We start from the raw sequence: 19,746 nt of genomic DNA, 5'->3' as shown, positions 1-19,746 counted from the left end.
AATAAATATCTTATTTGTCATACGTCAGGGCAGGTATACGACTATGTACAGTGGAATCATATACAATACCTGCCCTGAAGGATGACAAATAATAAATGTCTTATTTGTCATACGTCAGGGCAGGTATACGACTATGTACAGTGGAATCATACAATACCTGCCCTGAAGGATGACAAATAATAAATGTCTTATTTGTCATACGTCAGGGCAGGTATACGGCTATGTACAGTGGAATCATACAATACCTGCCCTGAAGGCTGACAAATAATAAATGTCTTATTTGTCATACGTCAGGGCAGGTATACGACTATGTACAGTGGAATCATACAATACCTGCCCTGAAGGATGACAAATAATAAATGTCTTATTTGTCATACGTCAGGGCAGGTATACGGCTATGTACAGTGGAATCATACAATACCTGTCCTGAAGGATGACAAATAATAAATGTCTTATTTGTCATACGTCAGGGCAGGTATACGACTATGTACAGTGGAACAATACCATACCTGCCCTGAAGGATGACAAATAATCAATATCTTATTTGTCATACGTCAGGGCAGGTATACGGCTATGTACAGTGGAATCATACAATACCTGCCCTGAAGGATGACAAATAATAAATGTCTTATTTGTCATACGTCAGGGCAGTTATACGGCTATGTACAGTGGAATCATACAATACCTGCCCTGAAGGATGACAAATAATAAATATCTTATTTGTCATACGTCAGGGCAGGTATACGACTATGTACAGTGGAATCATATACAATACCTGCCCTGAAGGATGACAAATAATAAATGTCTTATTTGTCATACGTCAGGGCAGGTATACGACTATGTACAGTGGAATCATACGTACCTGCCCTGAAGGATGACAAATAATAAATGTCTTATTTGTCATACGTCAGGGCAGGTATACGGCTATGTACAGTGGAATCATACAATACCTGCCCTGAAGGCTGACAAATAATAAATGTCTTATTTGTCATACGTCAGGGCAGGTATACGACTATGTACAGTGGAATCATACAATAACCTGCCCTGAAGGATGACAAATAATAAATGTCTTATTTGTCATACGTCAGGGCAGGTATACGGCTATGTACAGTGGAATCATACAATACCTGTCCTGAAGGATGACAAATATTAAATGTCTTATTTGTCATACGTCAGGGCAGGTATACGACTATGTACAGTGGAACCATACCATACCTGCCCTGAAGGATGACAAATAATCAATATATTATTTGTCATTACTCCATGGTACAGTGGAATCATACAATCCTGCCCTGAAGGATGACAAATAATAAAATAATGTTGTCTTATTTGTCATACGTCAGGGCAGGTATACGGCTATGTACAGTGGAATCATACAATACCTGCCCTGAAGGATGACAAATAATAAATGTCATGTAATTTCATAATTTCATGTGTATTAGCCTATATAGCTGAGGAGGATGGTCTGGGAAAGCGATATACATTTAAGTAATACGGTAGAAAATAGCGAAGTACGAGTAAAATACTACATGGCCGGACCGCAAGTAAAATACGATATATATATGATGACGTACTAGATATCTACACATGCGTAGAAGAACTCCTGGATTGGAGTAGGGAGATTTAGATCCTTCCATTTTCTTTAGGTACTTTTGATTGCTTTTGTAGGCTGGTAGTAGTGTGTGACGGTAGATAGAGAACCATGGCGGGTGTTGGGGATTTGTTGAACATAAGACTAACCAGCTACAAATCGGCCATTTTTTGTCTAATTCTAACCAGTTTATTTACAAGGAGTATATCACAAGCTCTCGATGCTGGGGATGAAACGGGCATGAGTAAATGTTACGATTCTTTTGGTGATGCTCAGAGGTGTGTTCCTCCATTTATGAACGCGGCGTTTGAACTACCCGTGGTGGCTGGAAATACGTGTGGGCAACGCCAAAACCCGACTAAATACTGCCTACAAACTGGAGTAACTGGTGTAACAAAATCATGTCATCTTTGTAATTCTACACATCCAACAGCCTCACATCCTTCCAAATATTTGACGGATTTTCACGATGAAGATGCAATTACGTGGTGGCAAAGTGAGACGATGTTGGAGGAAGTACAATTTCCAAATTCTGTCAACCTCACCCTCAACTTAGGTAAGAATGGACGATATCAAATCATCCATGAGCATCACTAACATTTACTTATTTCTTATGTACGCAGGATTTGTCAATAAAGAGTTGTCTTGTTTAAACTTTTATTGCAGATTCAATCTTTTTTCAATTACAAAAAGTTTTTTTTTAAAGTTTTGATACAGTATTCTTAAATTGTGTCTACTTTTTTTTTCTATCTAACAAATAATTTTTTAAATTCTTTTTTTTTTAATTATTAAATTCAATATTAATATTACTTGTGTTGTGAAAATAAATATTTATTATGAAATAAACTCTTTGATTCGCAGATTTTCTCAGATCTTCCTATATAATAATAATGCATTCCTTTTTTCTGTTAAAAAGGAAAATATAAGGAGTAGCCTGAATAAGTAAGACCCAACGATCGACCTTATCATCGACTGTACTTACCGATATCACCCCGACATTAAGATATTAATATAAAGCCATTATGAAAATATGAATTCATGCACAATGCTATGCCTCCTTTGTTTGACATTTGTTCTTTGTATGGAAGCTATTAATTTTAATGAGGACTATTATGTTAGTGGGATCATATTACACAGGATAAATGATTTACCATTTAGATTAGATCAGTGTGCTTTTTTTAACAATAAATAATAAGCTCCTTTGGTTCTAATTCGTAAAACTATGCTAATTTAAAAAAAATTCATCCATACAGTTTTATACAATATGATAATAAAATAAGGTAACACATCGGAACGGGAAGAGTAGCAGTGGCATACTAGCTATGAGTGCTCACTGGCCCTTAAGCTTAAGGGGTAGGCCCTAGAGTATGAGCAGCCCATTAATGCAATTACCTACTGTAGGGTTAGAGCCAGTGTTAAACCTGAGGGGCCATTTCCCTGTGCATTATACCACTGAAGAGTAGAAATGCCACTAAAATAGCGGTAAAATAATAATAGCGGTAATTGATCTTGCCATCCATAATTAATTTACCAGTAAATCATATAGATACAGCATTAAAATGAAGGCAGATAGTACAGTATATAAACATTTTTTGTTTCTTTACTCATCAACAAAGATGATTAAACATTTGTTAATAACAAAAGTACCGTATACTATATTTCTACTTTATATACAGTATCTGATAGTTTATTTTGTATTTTCTGTTTGTTTTGTTTGAGGGTCCCTAATGATCAGCTGATGCTGGATGGACCACCCTCATAAAATATTGTTGAAATAAAATAAAATAAAAATAAATGCTATTATACTTCAATAGTGTTTGTTTGTATCACTGTACTTTTTACTTCACACAATTTGATGATACAGTGTTATTTCCATTGTTTTTGTGATTTTAAAGTCAGTTTTTAAACTAAATATAACAAAAGCAAAGTTTTATGAAAGCCAAGATCAAGTCAAGGTCAAACATTAATAATACCATTTTAATAGGCTGTTGTTACCAGACAAGTTTACAGTGGGAAAATTGACAAAAGACCCATTTTTGTTTTATTGGATACGGTTGATGCCCAAAATGAAGGTGGAAAAGGAACCATTGAAATCCGCTACCATTCAATTAATAATAATTACCTTTTCCTGAGTTAATATAAATCTACTGTTAAACTACAATGCAGAGAAAGATAACGCATTGGAAAAAATATGTTACATGAAAGGAATCCATTTTGATGAAATTGATTTATTTCCAACCAAAAGCAATCTTAAACTGACGATAGTTTACCAATATGATAAATTACTTTTATCTTTATACCCACATAATTTGAAAGGAAAATTAGTTTACAAGTTTAGAAATTTATCAAATTCTTTTATTGGTCTACAGTAATTCTAAAATAAAAATAAAAATCTTTCTTTATATACTACAGTTTAAAATACATAAAAAAGATTAAAATCAATAGAAAAGTCCAGACAATATTTAAAAGTTATACAAAATAATTCAACAACATTTTCTACCAATTACATATATATATGCTTACATATAATGCATGAATTACTGTATAGTGAAAAGGGATTTGAAACTGGCCTTTATGTTATTATTAATATTATTAAACTGTTTACAGTTTTATCACCAGCCACTTGGTATGTGTAATATTAGCCTGTGTTTTGCTAGGCCTGATGATTTCTGATGCTGAATATAGCCACATACAGTAGGTTTATGGTGTCTTTTAAATGCCTTTAGGCCTCTACCATGAACTCTCTAAAACAAGATTGCCCTACATCCACAGTACAGGCCTTCATGTTACTGTACTATACTACATGTAGTGGATGGATGTATAGTTGAAATGTTTTAAACCACTTTTCGCTTCTGTTAGGGCTTCTCTTCCAACCACATATTCCTTTCTTGCATGCATGTAATGCCTGTATCTCTTGTTTTATAAGGCTTGTTAATGTTAAATAATTGAAACCTAAATTTATTCTACAATAACTAGTTTACATACATACTGTATGTACAGGAGTATCTAGGAAAACTTTAAATTGAATGTTAAAATGTTTTTATTAACTCCCAATATAATGTATCAATAGATACAAAGTACAGTATTACAGTAACGCAATACAGTACTGTAGACATGCGATGTACAGTACTATGATAACTAATGTCCACTGGAAATTAAATAGTAAAGTACTGTAAGGATAACTTTTAACATGTAATATTTCTCTCAACATAAGACCTGGTCCACAGATGTTGTAATGTTGAGTAACACAGTACACATGCAAAGTAATGGACATAGCAGCTTTATTGTAGCCTAGCCTCTGCCATGCTTCATAACTAATGTCCACCATGCAGTGCAGGCCAGTTTTGAGGTCATCTGGAATTTAAAGTTTGAATTATCTCCTGCTGGTTGGAAATTGGGAAATGTCTCCTTAAATAGTCCCTGTTCAACCCCAACTGGGGTTAAACTGACTTTGGTTAAGTTTTTATAATGTTCGTGTCTGTAAGCAGAAGATCTATATTTTTTATTTATCTATTCAATAACGATGCATTTGTCCTCCAAAAACATAGAAACCTATTTTTTTTAAATTAAATTTTTGGTAAAAGTGAATAACTTTGTGCAAAAAATTGTTTAGAATTAATCTTTTAGCAGGACAATATGCCTTTAATCCAAGATTATTTTCCAATAAATTGTGAATTTTATATTGAAATTTAATGATAAAATATCAAACACATTTTTTGTAAATGTGTAACACTTTATTCACTGATTTTGGCGATGGTTATATTGGTGTTATTATTGGACGTATTAAATGAATACCACAGGTATATGATAATCTGTAGCCACATTTGGATGTTTTAAAGTGATGATGTATATTTTTTTTTTGTTTATCAATAAATGTTACCCGGTTAAAGTTCACTAAATGTAATTATTTTCATGTTTTAGCTTGTTCCTCCAAGAAGAATTATTAAAAAGAAGTATTTCAATGTTTATCTTAATAGCATGCTTCATAGACTACGGTTTGAGTTGACGGTTTCGTTTGATACGTTGTAGTTTTACACTATTGGCCTAACCTTGCCCTTACTCAATATTATTCATAAAACTCTTGTGCTTGGGTTCTGTAGACTTAATTTGATCAGTTTAATGAGTTTACCAATCCTACTAGTATGTCCTTACAAGTTTACTCAAATGAGATTGTGCACAGTATAAGAAGATGATGATGATAAAGAGTACTAGGAATTGCACAGAAAAATTGTAGTCTAGGGCCGTGTTCGTACGGTGGTTAAAATAAGCGCTTAATTTCACCCATGCCTCGGGTTATAAATTGAGCGTCGTTCGTACTTGAAATATTTAACCGCTTAAATGCTTAATCGACGAATCACAAACCGGAAATTACGTTTTAAGGTCAGTTGTCTTTACAACCTACGACCCCATTTTCGCGCGCTAGTTTCATGTTGTATATTTTTTACTCGCGATCTTTCTTACAATAACAATTACTTGCTACCTTTTACACTGCTTATCCTTGCGACAAACCTTATGCCTCTTAACGCAGATAATCCTGCCAAAATATGCCTTCTCCTGACGACCATTATTTTACTCCTTGACGAAGAATTTGAGCCCAATGTTACACGAAACACCACCGACCAGCTAGGCCTACTAAGCGGTCTACACCAACAAGGACAGCACCAGCTGACGATCGCTCTCGAAGCGTGTATGGAAGAGCTTCGTAGGAGAAATGACGGGCCTAGGCAGCGAACGTTTGTCAAAATTTGACGCAACGCCTCTATCGGAGATTTATTATCCTCGAAGGCCGAGTATAATTGGATTATCGCTGAAATAACCTGCAAATTTGGTGAACATTTTGCCTCGAATTTTTTGTAGCCTGAGGCAAAAGTTAATTGGGTCACGCGAACGGAAATTGGGAATAAGCTGGTATTTTCCACCCCTACGAACAGGCCCTACTGTAGTATCAGGCACACTGTAGGTAACTTGCTAAGAATTTAAATATTCTAACTCAACCCAAGGTAATTTTACTGACAAGAACTGGGCATCCACCCAGCCTAAAAAGTAAAACCGCATACATTCCAAGAATCGTGTACGGTATTTATAATTTAGACTTGTCTCCTGGTTTTCCATGTTTCCTTCCGGATTACAAAGATAACTGAATGTTGATGTACTGTATATTTTTTTTCCAAATATAACAAAATGCTTATGATTTTTTTTCTTAATGGATTCCTCTCACATAGCCGCCATGCGATTCCTCTTGTGTACTTAGATATAGGGCGCTGTTGACCTAAAAAAAATATCACCTCCCAAACTTCAGATGTTGGCATGTATCAAACCATATCTAAACCTAACGCCACCCCCACATTCTCCAAATGAGCACTTACAATGACTATCGATACAGCATCAGCTGAACCCCACCCCCACAGTCTCCAAATGTGCACTTACAATGACTATCTATACAGCATCAGCTGTTTGTGTTTTTATTGGATTTTGATGCGTAATTTGATTGATGATTGCTATGTTATGTGATATGAAATCATTCTGTAATTGACTCAAATTAAATTAGGCTTTTAAGAGGTCTTCACTGAGAGTTCATAGAATGTATTTTTAAGGAGAGAAGTGCAGTGTGGACAGATATAGTGAAGGTTTATATCTAGCTCTTTTATTGTAAAAGCTGATTAAAACCTTCTACAGTACCTTGTCTTAAAATACATATTTGTATGTGCAGTAGGCCAATGGCCAATCATAGCTACAGATAAGAGGTACTGTATGTACTGTAGCCCAAAGTCATCATAATTGGCAAGGTTAAAGGCACTCCTCAGCTAAATACTGTAGCTATAGTTTTAGTGATTTGGGTTTTTTTCGCGCAAAAACAAAATAAGAAAAAAGATTGAAATACATAAAGTATAAAAATAAAGATATTTTAGGAAGAAACTGAACAAAATTGTTTGTATGTGAAAAGTAAACTGTACAAAGTAAAAAGTAAGGGTGTGTTCAGACTTAGTTATTTACCCGGTTAAGTTGGTGATAATTGGTCAATAGCCATCTTACCCGGGTAAATAATAGGCCCTAAATATATAAATCCAAAGGCAAATTACTGAAAAAATGACAATGCTGTGGGTATCAGTGAAAAGCGTAAAGCTAAATCAAAACAATAAAGTAAAACAGCCAGAAAAGTTAGCAGAGCTTGCGGGCAACACTACAGTAGCCCTTCATCAGTGCAAGACCCTAAATATATATTTAAGTTACATTAGTTCTCAACCTGAGTGGCAGGAATATTCCTCTTTGGATAATACTATATACTATGGAGTAACAGGTAAACATTATATAGTGCTTTACTTGAATATGAGACAATGGTTGTCCATGATCATGGATGAATAAATGCAGTAATTGTAGTTATTATGACAAGAGGCGCCAAATGATTATGTAAACTAGAGATTAGTTCAAAGTCATATCCCTCCTGTGTAAACACTTGACTCTTTGTATGTTGGCAAGAACATGTACAATACTACCAAACTTTACTTTTATTTAGACGTTTGTTGTCACAGACAAAGGTCATAGTAAGGTCAAGTATTTATCTGTGTTCCTTTGGGACAGATCAGAATTGCTATACCTCTAATTAGATTTGTCCAAGCAGATAAAATAGTGGAACCCTCAAGCTGAAATAGTTTTTTAAAATAAAGAAAAAATATGTAGCGACTATGATAAATTTTAGAGTACCGACCATAAATATCGCCCAATTTTGGGATGCGTCCGACGCATCATGAATTCGATGAGATTTCGTCAATGGCGTCTATACAAGACCTATTTCATCCTAACATTGTTATTTCGACACATTCACATTCCTCGTTATTGTTTACAAATATTCGTTCGTGTCGAAATAACAAACTCTATTTTTGTGCCTACTGTAGCTGGTAATAATATATTGATAACTTTTATTACCATTTTGCCTACCAAAGATGAAGTGTAAAATAGAAACTTTCCAACAATGGTACAGTCCATGTTGCGCTTAAGCTAACGCATCCTTACCAATTCTGTTTAACATCACATCCTGCTTCTCATGTGGACTGTTACCACAATTATTGATGTTGCATCTTCATTAAACCTTAACAAAATAAACATTGAAAGATATGTTGATTGTTTGTTAGTGGACATGTTAGTCACAGATCATCCTCAAATGGAACGAAAAAAGAAAAATGCTACGATATCTTTAACTTAAACACTGAATTATTTATCTTATAGCTAAACAGTGATAATGAATAGAACATTGCAATGGAATACAATTTACAAAGGTTTTGTTTGTGTTTGTAATTTAGTAACCAACCATTTGGTCCTTGGATTTCTAGTTTTAGTATGTAGTTTGTTGGTATTTTTGATCAAAGCAATTTGCTCAACTCGTTTAAGATAACAAACATGTTGGCACTTAAAACTAATGTGGTGGTCTCTTTACAACTTTTATTTGAAACAGTGGTTTGTCTACTAAAGACTTTATTTCAATCAATTAGTTTCATAGAAATGTGCGCTATTATTAAGTGTTAATATTAATATTACAGTTTATAACTAACAATATGTGAAATTTCTGGAAATAATAAAAATAAACTAAATAAAAGATAATCCAAACTATCATGTATTGTAACCCAAAAAAATGAAAAACAAGATTAATAAAATCACTTTAAATAGGCCATTTTGCAGTTTTAATAAAGTTATTTACTTCTGTAAAAAAAAAAAAATTTCACTTACAATAAAAAGACAAGACAATTTTAACCAAAAACCATTGTCTGTCAGACAATTTAAGTATTTTTTGCTTTAAAAATTAAATTACATTTTTTCAGGTAAATAATTGTTTTCCTTTTTTTCACTAAAAGAAAAAAAGAATTATATTTTCAGTGTTCTCCCCAGGATTCACATCAAGCGTCACGCTTCGGCCCCCCCCCCCCCGGGGGGGGGGGGGGGCATTACGACACTAAGTACACAGGCCCACCATGGTTGGGGCTGTGACGAAGCGATGTTTGGTAATTTACACCCTAGATGGCCGGAAATGGTACTCTCGCACATAACATTTATGTTGAATGACGCCTCTGGTTTGGCTGGAAATAACACTTATAGCGCGCTAGCAAACAACAAAACGATCGTAGCCAACTTTTTCCGCCGGTAAACATACGCGAAGAAACATTTTTTGCGTTCATTACGAACGTCAGGGGGAAGACCCAATGAAAAAAATAGGCCTAATCCATTAGCCTACTCATCAGTAGGACAACTCTAGTTGGCCGGAAACGAACTTTATAGCGCACTAGCAAACAGTAAAACCATCGTAGCATACTTTTTCCGCCAGTAAACATACGCGATAAAAAAATGTTTTTGCGTTCAATACGAACGTCAAGGGGAATTCCCCGATGAAATAAAACTAGGCCTACTCATGAGTAGGACAACTCGGTAGTTGGCCGGAAAGACACTTCATAGCGCGCTAGCAAACCGCACGATCGTAGCCTGCTTTTTCCGCCGGTAAACATACGCGATAAGAAACATTTTTTTGCGTTCATTACGAACGTCAAGGGGAATTCCCTGATGAAATAAAAAAAATGCCTACTCATCAGTAGGACAACTCTGTAGTTGGCCGGAAAGGACACTTCATAGCGCGCTAGCAAACAGCCCGATTGAGCCTACTTTTCCGCAGATAAACATACTGTACGCGATATATGAAAAAAAAAATATGCCTACTCATCATCAGTAGGCAACTGTAGTTAGCCGGAAACGACACCTTATAGCGCGTTAGCGAACATTAAAACGATCGTAGCCTACTTTTTTTTCGTCGGCGGGTAAACATATGCGATAAAAAACATTTTTTGCGTTCAAATATACAAACATCGGGGGCAAGTCCCGATGAAATAAAACTAGGCCTACTCATTAGTAAGACACCTCTAGTTGCCCGGAAATAAGACTTCATAGCGCACTAGGAAATAGGAAAACGATTCGAAAGAGAGACATGGCAGTAACAAAACACGTGCTTACATCTCTCGGCGGCGGCCGGTGAAAGCACCATGTGACATACAGTATCGCAGTACTGATACTGTATCACAATACCATGTGACATCCCTTGTCACTCGACTTTCTCACGAAGTAGGGCTTAAAACATTCTAGCACCGATGTACAAATACACTTAACTAAGGTACATTAAATGTACCTTAAGTTAATAAGGTACATTAAATGTACCTTAAGTTAAGGGAAATTAGACTTTAGCGCACTAGCAAATAGGAAAACGATCGTAGCCTTCTTGAATGTATTATACGATCAAAGCAGCTAGCATTGAATTGCGCCTAGAAATCATTTGATGACGTGCGTATGTTACCGACGAAAGAGTAAATCCCACCGATAGAGTCGATTAATTCAGTGTGATATTGAAAATAATAATATCATCGAGATTTATTTTTAATACACATAACATTTTTACAAGAAAAACAATACAATCAATCATTTACAATATACAAGTTACTACATTTTAGACAACAGCCAAATACTAGAGATCGAAAGAGAGACATGGCAGTAACAAAACACGTGTTTACATCTCTCGGCGGCGGCCGGTGAAAGCGAGTCTCAGTTGTTTAACACTTTGTTACCCAGTCTTTTGTTTTTCGTCTAGTGGTCATGTCACGTGTCTCGTATGCATTAGGCTCTTTATGCATGCCGCGCCTCAGCTCTAGAGAAAGTACCGTACCTGCCTGTTAATCTATTTTTAGATTGTTGTGGTTGATATTTTTAAGCGTCACGGATAAGGTTTTAAGCGTCACGGCCGACCGTAAAGCGTCACGGTAGAGAACCCAAGCGTCACGGTACCGTGACGCTTCAAAGGCCTGGGGAGAACACTGATTTTTAGGGGGACAATATCTTTAACTATGACAATGTGTGATCATTATTTAATTAAAAATTGTGGAAGTGAACATTCTCAACCCCACCCCCTTATTTTCACCAATATAACAAATTTCCTGTACTGTATATATATAAATGTTTGAATCGCCAAAGTGGAAAGAAGGAAAAACATCCACCCTAAAACAAACACCTTATTCAAGGTTGGGTAAAATCCAATGTTAATGCCTGTAAGAATAACTTGCTACGGAAACTGCTAAGACAAAATAGTAATATTCATTAGTCTTTGATGCATGAAGGCAACAGTATGAAATGCTAGATTAAAGATAATAATTGAACCTATTGTTAAAAGGGATTGACTCTTGTACGGTACTCATTTGAAAATACATAGTAAATGCATGATTGATTAAAACTGACAAATTTAGATTATAAACGATAGGATAGAAAGTAAACATTAAGCATATAGTGCTTTTACTGTATATGATTGATAACATGACTGTACATTATTTGATAAAAGGTAAATTCAAATTTGTAACAATATTATTACATATCAATTTGTTCAATTGGACAAGAATGAAAATATGCTAAAAACTATAAAAATTGAATAACTTTGTACCAAATCAAACTGTTGTACGTTACTAAAAATATATTTTAATATAATGAATTTATTCATATACTTTTAAAACATGATGCCTTTTATTCATACTAAAATTAAATAAATATTGGAATTCCTATACAATGAATTAAATAAAGTGTGACTGTTTAATCTTTTCTTTGTATCGGCACTAGGTGCAACAAATGCTGAAATATAGAACTTTTTTTCCAAAAAGTCTGTAAAAGCCACTGGCATATTGTCGGTTGTGAATTGATAATTAGAGCAATGTGTTGTGCGGTCGAAACATGTTGATCTGGCCGATGATTCAACCAAGTTTCATGCTGGTTTCATGGTGCGCCCTCTGTAACTGGCTTTCTGCAGGCAGTTTGTTCTAAGGCTGCATTCCACACGCATGCAATCGGTCTCACACTGCTTTCCCTGCTTCTACCAGCGACCTAAATGTTTTGACACTGACACTGTTCAGACTGGTTTACAATAGGTTTGATTTACCACTGTCAGACATTTGTGGTAGAAACAATATATAAGACTAAAAAAAGAAATAATTTTCATTCAGATTTCTTGTTGAAAAAATGACAATATCATTTTCACAGAATCTGTAAATTTTTCTTCACCCTCTGTTGTTTACTTATTTATTTTGTTTGGCAATTTGGGCCTCAAAATATATTCTTTTTTTGGCAATTTGAGCCTCAAATTTTTTTTTGTCCGCAATTTCATCCTAAAAAATTATTCATTTTATCTGCTTGTTTTTTAGTATGAAGGTGGCGTTTTCTGAAAACAATGACAATTTTAACCCCGAGTTGGCCTTTGAAATTCTGTATGTACAGAACTTGGAAGCTTATTATAAGCTTAGGCATTACACCTTGCTAATGGAATTTTAGGTGTATTAATATCAGCATATCTGTACTGTTATCTCAGCCTATTATTTACCAGATTCTAGTTTCAGTCTGTGGTAACTTAAGATTGATTACGTCATTAGTCAATTCTGTGTGTTAATGCAAAATTCAATAATACATTTGTTCATGAAAAAAATTGGTATCAAACTTGAAAAATTTAACATTGAAAGCAGAAAAACATTCAAGATAAAAAATGTATATTTATAAATAGTTTAAAAAGATTTATACAGCATACAAAAATGTCTGGATTCTACAATTAGGAATTTAGCTATTATAAAACCCACAAACTACATTAACTGTACGTTTGATTATTAGACTGTCTACTAAAATAAACCCATCCACTCCAATTAAATTTCCCTCCATTCAAATAATCATTCAAATAAAATAAAAGATCTCCAAACCCTTATAATGTTTCAATAAAAGACCAACTAAAAATCTATTTTCTACACAACAGACACATGAAAACTAGAAAAATTGTTTATTGTTTATACAGTTTGACCTACTTTCCTGCAAGTGCCCCACCTACCCCACCTGGGAATTATCACCTGGAATTGGGTCAAGTATGTAATAAATAGTCTGATAACATATTTGAGCGGTTTGGTATTTTCATTGAAGAAAATATTTTCTTTTTATGCTGAAAATATTGTTTCCAAATTATATGATACTTTCAGATTTTTTCTTTATAATTTACACTCTTGATTTCTCTATTTTTCAGGAAAATCTTTTGATATTACATTTGTTAGACTGAAATTCCACACAAGTCGACCGGAGTCGTTTGCCATCTACAAGCGTACAACTTCCGATTCCGATTGGACACCTTACCAGTATTATAGTGGCGACTGTCTGACAATGTATAACCTACCATTAAAGGAGTATATTACATATGAAATGGAGGATAAGGCTATATGTACTGATGAGTATAGTAACATCTCGCCACTCACTGGAGGTAATGTGGCGTTCAGTACGCTGCAAGGTAGACCTAGCAGAACCGCTTTTGACCAAAGTCCAGTATTACAGGTATAGTAATTAACTTCACAGAAAATAAAATACAGCCTTATACCCGATGAATTACATATAGCAATTTGTAACATTGACGCGAACAGCACAAAATGTAAAGTTATCAAGTCATTACTTAGGAGGGGCCTTTATCCTACAATGGGTTGAAAATAACTATCAATGTTGACAACAACGATATGACTAAACTTGCGATTAGTTAAAGCAATTATGACACCCAGTTGCACACATTAGCAGTACTTGTGTTATCATGGTGTAAGTTCAAAATCACAACTTTGCACATCTGTATAACAGATGAGGATTTTCGTATCACATTTGGAACGTTTTGCACCTTGGGCTTATTTTATAATTGTATGAATACATTACCCCAAGATTTTTAAATGTCTGTTTATTCGTCTACCACGCATTGATAAGTGATTATTTGGGAGTACAAACTTAGCAGAAATGCGGTTGATTCTTAAATAAATTGGTGTTAATTGCCGTTGTGCAGCAGAAACAGGCCCATAGAAAAATAATGTTTGCAAGTATGGTTTCCTGAAGTCTCTTTAAACGTTCACCCACATGGACACCTACTGTTGACACCCACTCACAGGATTATGTAGGTAGTATCAATATACAAAATGGATTGATGATGGTCCAGGCTATGATACTAACAATAACAATGATTGTGATCATGTAGTTTATAAAAATACAATTAAACAATGTTCTTCTTGGGGGTTCTAGTAAATTAATAAAAAAAATAGTACAATTTACAGTACAGGTACCTTTGGGAAATAATTGTGCACATATTCAATGTATGTATTGGACCAACAGCTGTATGTCCTATTTGAAGGATGAGAAAACGTAATATTGTCACAGGATAGCACACACAGGACTCGAACCCATGCCTCTCACATGTTTGTACAATTCTGTATCTCCTACTGTACTATTTTTCATACTCTCCATAATTACTATAATTGTGCATAAAGAGTAGGGACACATTCAGGACAGGACAGGAAATAAGTGTCCCCTGAAAAAGTGTTGGCTGCATTAAAACACACTTTCTGTTGTTCACGGGAAAGTATCCCTTTTAAAAGGAATGTCCCCTGAATTGGTGTGTCCCCATGAAATAAGTTGTAATGTATTATGTTATGGGTACTGTACAATATCTCTGGGTTTAAAATGACTTGTTTATAACATAAAACATTTGCAACCGGCCCTAATGACAATAACCCCCTTTATTTTTCTTTTATATAGGAATGGGTGACAGCCACTGACATTAGAATAACTCTGAACCGACTCAACACATTCGGAGATGAAGTGTTTAATGCGCCAAATGTGCTAAGATCTTACTATTATGCCATCTCTGACTTTTCCGTTGGTGCAAGGTTTGTTCAGCATTTCTGTCTTGTTTTTATCAAATTCCAGGTCCACCTAAAACGTACTGGCAATTTGATTTGTTTCCTACTGACTACATTAACGTCTTGTAGGATTCTCTCAAATGTTTCCTGCTTATGCTTTGTAGTGTTAGATCTACGGTAATTGCTATGAGCTCTCACTGGCTAAACCCATTTGCACCAAAGGGCTCCATTCTAGCGTGAACGCCCCTAATGCACAGTGATGTACTTTAGCCACAGGAAATAAAGTGGTGCGGTTCTCGCAAGAAAAGGGGCAATCTCTTTCCAAGCCACTAGGCCTCTGTGAAAATGGTCAGGTTTGAAACCTTCCCAACCGTACTGTTGGAGGGCCCTTAGAAGTGCTAAACCAGGGGTCTTTTCCTTGTGCGTTTATACAGCTAAGTCTTGTTAGAAAGTTAAACCAATCACTTATAATGTGATTGTAAAAACTGTAAAGATCAGAAAAATGTCAGCACTTGAATAAAAATTGATGTCATTAGACTGTTACTTTTTACCATATGGTTATTTTTATCAACATTTCATCATCATGGGCGTGACCATTTCATTTGAATAATAATTTTATCATCATGGACGTAGTTATGGCAGAACATTAACAGAAGTTCTCAATTGTACACAGCCACAGCAGAGATCAAATTGATATGGTTTTTGAAGATAATTGAAGCTTTCAATTATATATAAAAAATGGTATGATTTTTGTTTTAGATGTAAATGTAATGGCCATGCGAATCAATGCAAGATGAGCACTGCCGAGAATGGTGATGAGAGGATGGTATGCGTGTGTAGTCACAACACCGCTGGTGCTGACTGTGAACAGTGTAAACCCTTCTACAACAATAAGCCTTGGGGGCCGGCTACTGCAGCTGATGCACACGAGTGTGAAAGTAAGTAAACTATATTCAACAGCCTGATCATTTTGGCTGTTGTATTAATTCTTCTCCCTCCCTCTCTCAAATCTCTAGGCAATGGTGAGTAAAGACGATTGTAAATAAAGCTTCTGACCTAACCCTTGTCCCCAATAAAGGTGATGTACATTATACAAATTGATGAATTTAGGCTTCTTTAAATTGAAATGAAATGATCATACATTGATTACCAATTGCATGATGTATTGATGTCTCCTCCTATGCTGTTTGGTTTACGTTTATTGGTGCATTAGCGATGGGAACAATACAATTCTTTGGGTAGCTAGGATTTAAACCCAGGACCTCAATTTTGTAAGGAGCTATCGCCCACTAAGCTACATTGCCACTGGCGATGAGTTACTGTAGATCTTTGATTCAAATAGTATTTTGTTTTTGGAGACTATCCATGACTAAAAGTGTCCAACAGACAAACCATGTAGTGAATAAAAACTTTGGTGTAAACAAATTTTTTCATCCTCAATCTTAATAATTACTTTGAGGTTTTAGTGGTTGCATGTAAACAATTATATATCTTAGTAGATTAGTTAAAAATGAAAATACCAAATATTCTGCTAACTAGTGTTTAGTCTGGTGCAAAAATTATTTTTAATGAAGTAGCAATTATTTTGTTTTCTGTTGGTATTAGATGCCACAATTTAGATATTAAGTGTCACTGTTGTTGTCTCATCATATAGATGCTGTCATTTAGGAAACCAACTTTTTGTCTAGACACATTTCAGTATAAACATTCTGTGTATATTTTGTTTATCTTTATTTGTTTATCTTTTCCACTGGGAGTCTGGGGATAAAGTTGATTAAACTCTCCTTAAGAACAATACACTAATAGTAAGACATACTTGTATAATACAAAATACTAATTGAATTTTCTGTTCAATTTGTTGACGTTAAATCTGTTTTATTAAAATTATGTGGTAAATGATGATGAGCAGGCTCTCTGTTATAATTGTTATGTTTGTGAATTTATTAATTTGGTAATGCCCATTCTCAATTGCCGTAGCATCCCTAATTTCGCCCTGATTAGATCCCATATAATGGCCCTTTGACATTCTGTAGTACTCTACAGTAAATAAATAGTGAACATTGTGTAAGTTAAAATCTTTTCAATGTGACCTCCGTATGAACTTTTGGCTATTTAAGCATTGTACAATATTTGCATTGTTTATCTATAGTGTATTGTAAATATAAACTTTTCTAAACATGTCACTGTGAACGTTAAGTAGAAAGGGTTTATAAATTAATTTATTCACTTACTATTCACCTAGGTCTCGTACCTTATAGGGTATTAGACAGTAAGATATCTACGTAAATTATGAGACTTGCACCAATAGACAGGGAACCAATCCATTGTGCCCAGTTAAGTAGAAAGGGTTTATAAATTAATATATTCACTTACTATTCACCTAGGTCTCGTACCTTATAGGGTATTAGACAGTAAGGTATCTATACTAAAGTATGAGACTTGTACCAATAGACAGGGAACCAATCCATTGTGCCCAGTTAAGTAGAAAGGGTTTATAAATTAATATATTCACTTACTATTCACCTAGGTCTCGTACCTTATAGGGTATTAGACAGTAAGGTATCTATATTAAATTATGAGACTTGTACCAATAGACAGGGAACCAATCCATTACTCCCATTTTAATGTTTATCCATTATTACTTCTTGGGTTACAGTTTCCTTCCTCAGCCCTAGTAAAGTAGACAGTGGGTTCAGTCAATTGAAAAGAAAGGTGAACATTGTCATTTACAACAGGAAGTGATTTGATCAGATAGGTTTTTTTTTTAGTAACAATAATATTTTCCCAAGGATTATGATTTCAAGTTTCTCAACAAAAGTTTGTTTTAATCACAACTGAGCTTTTTTAGAATTGTGGACTTTTTTTGAGATAGCACAGTTTAATTTTCAGTTTAAACCGCTTTCACATTTAATAACAATCATTCAAGCTCTGTCTATACTATCACACTAGTTTGACAAAGTGTGACTTAACCCAAATATGGTAGTGATAGATGTTTAAATATGGTAGTGATATTACATCATTATGTCCATACATTGATTGAATGGCCACATCACATTTTTTTTGTCACATAAAGTTTGATAGACACAGCTTTAGTACTACCGCATGGTTAGTTTTTCTGATATTTGAATAGTCAAACACAGTCTGAATTGGGCTTCCTGAGGAAGTTGGTGGTCTCAACAAACCATTTTTCATAGCAGAATTGTGATGCACAGTATTTTCTTAATTTGCTGCCCTCTATGAGCTTCTTTGCAGACTGTGAAGTCATATTACCAGTGGGTTCACTAGGGTGATAAATCAACTGGTTGTAAACACTATCATCACCTTTAATGTGTTAATCCATGGCTAGGCACTGCATTCCAAGCAGCTTAGCTCATAAGTAACATTTTAAACTTTGTACATCAAAGTTACCACATTATGTTTTCAAAAAACAAGAGGTATGGCGGTAATGGCCTATGACCTATATAATATTATTTTTTTAAACAAATTTTAATATATAAATCATTTTGCCAAAGGCATGTTTAATTTTTGGTACAGTATCATTTATTCCCATAGTAAACTATTTCTTAAAATATTATTAAAGCCAAAGGCTAACGCTGATCTGTATAAAAGCATGGATCACATTGTACAGAATCTACTAAAAATAATAAATAACAACAAAACTGTATTCTAGTATCAACATCTGAATTTATGAAGTGTTATATTAATTCATAAAAACCAGGTAAATTTTTACATTGTTTACATTATTTCTGTTTTGTGTATTTAGTTACCATTTGGTTGCTAGGTACAGACACAAGATTCTAATTGACCATTTGACCATTAGGTACCCTGATGAGACTATAATGAGTGACTGATAAGGCATCTTACTTAGCTTGTACCTCCATACTAGCTAAGTTTCGGATGCATTTGAAGAAAGCGTTGGAGACGCTTAACAGCATACAAGTGTATTATACCAGTTTTAGACTTTACTAGATTTGTGAACATTTTCATTGAAAAAAGTGGAAAACTGCTTTAACTTTCTTATCCAGTAATTTCTTCAAGATTTGTTGATGCTATTGAGATTAAATTTAATGGTTGGAATTAAAACTAAGAATGCTGTAATTACAATAATCTTCAGCAAGAACATTTCTATAATCTTACAACAAGAACATATTCTACATCAATGTTGAGAAAACTGCATTAACTTTGCAGCTGTGAAAGTTGCATGCTGTCTAAATTTGTTGGATTTTGGTTACTTGCTTTCTACAGTATTTAAAAAATTGGATGTTTTAACAAGGAAAGTTTCATATTAGACTTGGAAACAGGCTAACTATTATATTTGCTAAGTCATTTGTTTCAGATATTGATGTATTGTATTGGATTCTGTCTAGATTTTTCCTTTCTCATTGAATAATAAATTACTACTTGCCAAGTTTGAAATGTTATTAAATTTCCAATTAAAAAGGGAGTAAT

General features: G+C 34.5%; 1 protein-coding gene across 1 annotated transcript in view; it reads left to right on the top strand.

The window, feature by feature from the left end:
* The first annotated feature begins 1,683 nt into the window (after positions 1-1,683).
* LOC140047077 (laminin subunit gamma-1-like) overlaps positions 1,684-19,746 on the top strand; it is a 35,096-nt gene continuing 17,033 nt past the window's right edge. The window contains exons 1-4 of the mRNA XM_072091888.1: positions 1,684-2,147; positions 13,659-13,960; positions 15,194-15,324; positions 16,057-16,235. Of these exons, the coding sequence (XP_071947989.1) occupies positions 1,703-2,147; positions 13,659-13,960; positions 15,194-15,324; positions 16,057-16,235 (1,057 nt within the window). The 5' untranslated portion in view covers positions 1,684-1,702. The remainder of the gene's footprint in view (positions 2,148-13,658; positions 13,961-15,193; positions 15,325-16,056; positions 16,236-19,746) is intronic.

This window comes from Antedon mediterranea, chromosome 4 (genome assembly GCF_964355755.1).
Source record: "Antedon mediterranea chromosome 4, ecAntMedi1.1, whole genome shotgun sequence".
Lineage (NCBI taxonomy): Eukaryota > Metazoa > Echinodermata > Crinoidea > Comatulida > Antedonidae > Antedon > Antedon mediterranea.
Note: the sequence above shows the minus strand (reverse complement) of the source record. Positions and strands in the feature narration are given on the sequence as shown.